Source organism: Pelodiscus sinensis, chromosome 27, assembly GCF_052426305.1.
Source record: "Pelodiscus sinensis isolate ZL-2025 chromosome 27, ASM5242630v1, whole genome shotgun sequence".
Classification (NCBI taxonomy): Eukaryota; Metazoa; Chordata; order Testudines; family Trionychidae; genus Pelodiscus; species Pelodiscus sinensis.
The window spans coordinates 17,815,705-17,821,364 of NC_143078.1; the positions used below are offsets into that span (position 1 = coordinate 17,815,705).

The window sequence follows — 5,660 nt, forward strand, 5'->3', positions numbered from 1 at the left end:
TGGCACTATGAATTCAATGATCTGCTAGTTTTTCATATCTACTTAATTGATAGGATCCAAAATAAACCAATGTGTTTCACTGAACAACCAATAGGCTTAACCAAAATTTTTCTTATTGAACATTAAAGTCCAGTGGCATCCATATTTCCAAGTGTCTCAGATACATTTTCCATAAATACCTGTCCTTTTTTACCACCTTTGTCATCCTCCTCGGTATCTTTCAACATTATTGTTAATCCAGACACCTACTTCACCAATTTAGAGTTCTACTGATTGGTCTGGGAGGATAGCAAAGCGATGAAATGTCACTGACATAGTGTAAGTCTTTTCCTTAATCACCAAAAGCACAGCAGACTTTATCATCCAAGATGTTTTGTCTTTGGAAATATGAAGCCCATTGATTTAACTGATATGAGAGGAAAGATCTTAGTCATAGAAGGTACCGTACAGCTCATAGCTATTGTCTGTGTGGTTTCTAAGCAGGTATAAAAGAAGCTGGAAGTCAAGACACATACTGTCATTGTGAGTGGAACTTCACTAGAAGACTAGCTGGGAGACAGATCTGTGCTGAGCAGGATTTGACCAGGTACTCTTTGGATCCACAGTAAGTAAATCATATGTTACCATTGTACTTTTGTATCTTTGATTCACAGGCTATCACAATATTTATCACAATATAAAGATGCAGCATGTCCATTACGTACAATCAGACTACTTATATACTGAAGAGTCCACAGTATCATATGTTAGATATGATGTATTTGAAAAAACCAGAATTTATAACCATTTGATCTCTGATGCCTTTTTTCCATCTTCCATGGAGATCAGTCTAAAAAAAACCTGGCATGTATTTGTGAAGAGTGAGGTAAAGTTTTCCTGTTCGCCCATTTGATATAGTTTCTTTATGTATAAGAAAAATGGAACACCCTTCTATCCAGTTTATTATCCAAATTCGTCCAAAACCAATCCATGTTGGACGATGCTGAAGCTGGACTTGAAATGCATTTATTCCAACATGACTTGTTTCTGAACAAAATATTTTGCATCTAAAAAACTTCTATAACCCTAATTTATATAGAAAATAGTTATCTTTGTTATATATGCAATTGTATGTTGCCTTAATATACGCCAGATTTTCCTTATAACAGTCTATCGGGAGCACTATTAGTAAAATGATAAGATTAATTCAGTGTTTAAAGCCATGCACTATAAAGTGGACAACTCAGATACTGTGGTGATAAGATAGATAGATTGATCGATAGATGATCAGTGTAGATTTGATTATAGCAATAATTTACATTAAAATGAATAATTGGACATACAGTTAAATTGAGCTAATTCGTTCTTCCCTAATCCACAAACCCAATAAATCTCAGAAAAATTTGCAACAGTTTCATCTGCTTCTCTGCAGAGATTTACTAGCAGAGCTGTGTAGTCTTGTACCAGTGGCACAGGCTGTGCACCAGACCTGGATGCCAGTGACTCCTGTCAAGGCTGGATTTACAGCAATGTGAGAGAGAAGACTCTGGCTGACCATCTAGCTGCTCTTCTGAGAGGACCCATTACAATAGAACTAAGTCCCAGAGTTCTTACTTGGTCTGCTACTCAGTCATTGCTTTTAGGGTCCAGTGGGGGTGTATGCCAGGTAGGAGACAGCTCTGCCCCTCCCCACCTGGCCCTGGGAGGAGTTTTTGCAGCAGGAGCCCATTATTTGCTGCCTCTGGGCGGGAGAAGATCTGTTCTCCTTTGAGGGGTTGAATCACAGATTATAGGATTTGGGATTATAAATAGAGTCACACTTCGTATTTCTAACTTCCTATACAAGAATGATACATGCACACAAATAGGATATACACATTCAACAGATTGTAACTGTAAAGTTGATATGTTACATGACCAGTTTTGCATAAAGCATCTTTGAGTTATGCATATTCATATACAAATGCTAATTTTCAGAAAGCATGTGGGGACCCTGTGATACACCCACTTGTGCCACTGCTTGCCCCCACGCATGCCCCTGCACAGAAGTCAATGGCAAATTAAGGATGAGTCCTGAGCCGTTTATTCCAGTCCATCCTTACTAGGCACACATCTTGTTGGATTAAATTAGTGTGAGCTACTGTGCTGGCAGAGGCACAAGAGCAGTTACTAAGACGCCTACTACACATGGAAAAGGCACCGGACAGAATGAAGGATGCCACTGAAAGACAGAGCGGGCTGGTAATAATGTTAATCTTTTATTGTTGTGTTGAGCAGATACACAGGAGTCAGAAGATGCCCCTGTCCCGAAGATCTCTGCAAATAGTTACATTCCTGCTCATCTTCTTTCTTGCTTGCTTTGCAACAGCTGAAGACACTGAAAAGTAAGAAAAAAAAAAGCTTTTGTGGCTAAAGCTGTTACTAACCTGCTGTGAGTCAGCTGCTTGCTCTTAGTCTGTTGGGCTGCATTGTCCATCCACCTCACACCCTAGGTAGCCCTGTACTAACATGATACTAATACAATTTGGTAGCATTTTAATCCACTTTGCACAGTAGAGAATCAGGCCCTCAGTATTGTTAGATCATTAATGTGTGATTTGTATGTTGCTGTTACTTTTATACCACAGTAAAAGCAGTATAGGAGACACCTTGTAATACAGCATAGTAATCCAGGCAAAGGTGGAGTAACTCAAAGAAATTATGTCATAGAGACTAAAGCTGCAAGTACCGGCTATATCTCTATTAGACAATGATCCTAATAACATTCCAGATCTGCAGCCTGTTTCAAAGCCAGATACACAGCTTGAGCCTGTTGTGACACGCAACCAAATCTAAACTTGCTGAAATCTGGGTGCATTTGGCTTGTATCCAGATTTTCAAGCCCTGCATTCAGGTGTGTTTTGGATCAACAGTTTTGCTCAGGCTCATTATGGGTTTATAGGGATCAATTCTTCTCTCACTTTCACCACTGACTTCAACTGAATTATTTGTGATTTACACCTGTGCAAGCAAAAGAAAATGCATGCTCATAAAGTTGAGGTCTGGATCTGGGAATTGGGGGCCTATATCTGGACCACTGAGCGAGCCCAGGTTTGGGGGTTTGCAGAGCTGGGTTGTGTGTGCAGTTCTGTGACCTTGGGAGAGTTGCATCCCCCGACCCTGTGCCTCAGTTTTGCCATTTCTCAAAGGCAGATCATGATAGATACCTAGCTTTGGGAAACACTCTGGAATCTGTGTATGCAACCCAGCCCCATGGGAGATGTGAGCACAGCCCTGACCATTCCTCTGCTTCCTAACGCCATTCCTTTCCCACTGCAGCAGGAGAGCAGTGACGGAGCACCAGTTCATGCACGATAAAGGAAGAGCACTTCAAGGCCTGAAGAGGCTGATGTGGCTTCACAACGCCATAGGTGGTGTGCACACTGCCAGTGCCAGAGACATCTCGCCAACCGATTCCTTGTGGGACACGCAGAAGAGCCAAGACCTCCCTGACTTCTATGACAGTATCAGCAGGGACGAGATGCCGAGGCTGGTGAAGCAGCTGCTGCTGGGACTGGCAGAAAAGGAGCAAGCTTTCCCTGTGCTAAAGAAAATGGATTTGAGGCAATATCTACAAAATCCAAAGGGTGGCTGGAGCCTGCAAGACCTTTCTGAGCTATTTCAAGTCAAAGACCATGGTCTGCACCGCGCAGACAAAGAGCTCTTCCCTCTAGACTGACCCCAGCTCAGTCTGACCATCGCTTGAAACGTGAGACCTCGTCTTGAGGATAAGCCCTAAAGTAAAGGTGAACTCCAAGGCTACGTCTACACTGGCATGATTTTCCGGAAATGCTTTTAACGGAAAAATTTTCCGTTAAAAGCATTTTTGGAAAAGAGTGTCTAGATTGGCAGGACGCTTTTCCGCAAAAGCACTTTTTGCAGAATAGTGTCCGTGGCCAATCTAGATGCGCCATTTTTGTGATTGTGGCTTTTTTGCAGAAAACAAATCTCAGCTGTCTACACTGTGGCCCTTTTGCGCAAAAGCTTTGTGCAAAAGGGACTTTTGCCCGAACGGGAGCAGCATAGTATTTCCGCAAGAAGCACTGATTTCTTACAGTAGGAAGTCAGTGCTTTTGCGGAAATTCAAGCTGCTGATTTTCCAGAAAAACTGGCCAGTCTAGACACAGCCCAAAAGAAAAACGTTTGCACCATTTACTGCTCTTTGACATTGCATGGACAGCCTCTCACAGGGCCAGCGGCTCCCCTCAGCTCACAGGCTGAGTAAGAGGATTGTGTGCCAGGGAGGTCTGCAGAGGCCAGAATTTTCCCTTGCCGAAAATGCAACTGCTGCCTCCAGATGACAGCGGTCCCTGCAGCTCTGGCACACACTCCCACCACCCCATTTGTTAAGCCACTTATCTGCTAGGTCTGCCTGGTGATAGATCCACATGGTCCTGGCTCTCAGTGCCCCATTTGCAGGGTTGGGTGCAGGTAGGATGAGGCCCTCTTGCTTGAATTTGCCACTTCCTAATCCATCTTTCTACAGAATCCTGCACCTGTTCCCTGTGTTCATGCCCTTTCATAACCCTTGGCCAAGCTGTGGGGTTTATTTTTCTGGGTGTTTTTTATCTTAGTGATAGCAGCTCCACACCTCTCACTTTTTCCTAGAGCATTGGAAAATATTTGGCGGGTGTAATAGCTGGAGGTTGGAAGTTGATCATGGCTGGTCGCAGCCAAAGGGTTTGCGTACACGGGGAAAATGGTCAGCATAGCTAAAGCAGATTATTGATACCAGAATAAAGCCATTTTATTCCGGAACAGAGTTGCCATATGGGAAATTATCCCAGCATGGTGACAGTGATATTATTCTGCTCTGACTCTGCTGGGCATTTTCCCCAGCTCGACACAGCATCACCACCTTGCACCTTTGGAGAAATGGAAGAGAGCAGCTTCCAAGGTCCCTATTTGATATCATGCTTCAGGGGCTTCTCAAGTTTTCCAGAGTACTCCAGGAAAAAACATAGAGGAACACATGAACAACATATATATTTTCTTGGGGAAAACCAAACTTTATGATGGCCTCTCTGCATATGCCAAAGGAGCATTAAGGGGCACAAACACATTTTTATTTTGCTAGTCACCTTTAATGCCAAATTTGCCAGCTGTGTCTAAGCAAAGCAACATCCAGTTCAGTTGCAAAACCAACATTTCAGATACTATATTTTTATCATGCTTGTAATAATGTATCAACGATTGGGGATTGCACCTGAATTCATTGAAAATCCATTGGCCGTGCATCTGCAGAGGGCAGGAGTGCATTACTGTCTTACACAGTGCGAGAACTAAGACAAAAGTTCTCAGTGCCATTGAAATTAAAAGGCTTGAATCATGTTATTGTACTTGATTTACTGTAGAAATATCAATAAAATAAAGCAAGATTATCTTTGGCTAATATCTCTACATATTTGTAATTAACATGAAATCACAAGTGCTCTTTTTCTTCTATGTACTGAGGTGGAGAGAACTGGGGGGAATAGGAGCTTCTAAAGCCCCTTTCTCAAGAATAGTCCCAGCTGACAAAAAGCAGAAGTCACGTTGAACACCCAACGCAAAATGAGTTGGATGTGTCAGACCTGCTCCAGGATATTAGTTTGTCCTTAGACAGGGCTGTGCTTGGGGTTTATGGGGCACGGCGACAGGGT

At 42.7% G+C, this 5,660-nt stretch overlaps 1 protein-coding gene across 1 annotated transcript; it reads left to right on the plus strand.

Moving 5' to 3' along the window:
• On the plus strand, positions 1-4,153 carry LOC149521406 (parathyroid hormone 4-like). Its single transcript, XM_089773590.1, has 3 exons — positions 1-586; positions 2,257-2,363; positions 3,298-4,153. Exons 2-3 carry the CDS (start codon positions 2,275-2,277, stop codon positions 3,695-3,697), a joined length of 489 nt encoding a protein of 162 aa, XP_089629716.1. The 5' UTR covers positions 1-586; positions 2,257-2,274; the 3' UTR covers positions 3,698-4,153.
• The last annotated feature ends 1,507 nt before the right edge of the window (positions 4,154-5,660 follow it).

Bases quoted from the DNA above. Each gene is read 5' to 3' on its own strand.
- LOC149521406 (XM_089773590.1), top strand. From the start codon at position 2,275: ATGCCCCTGTCCCGAAGATCTCTGCAAATAGTTACATTCCTGCTCATC. The intron at 2,364-3,297 runs GTAAGAAAAAAA...TTCCCACTGCAG, and splicing joins ACAGCTGAAGACACTGAAAA to CAGGAGAGCAGTGACGGAGC.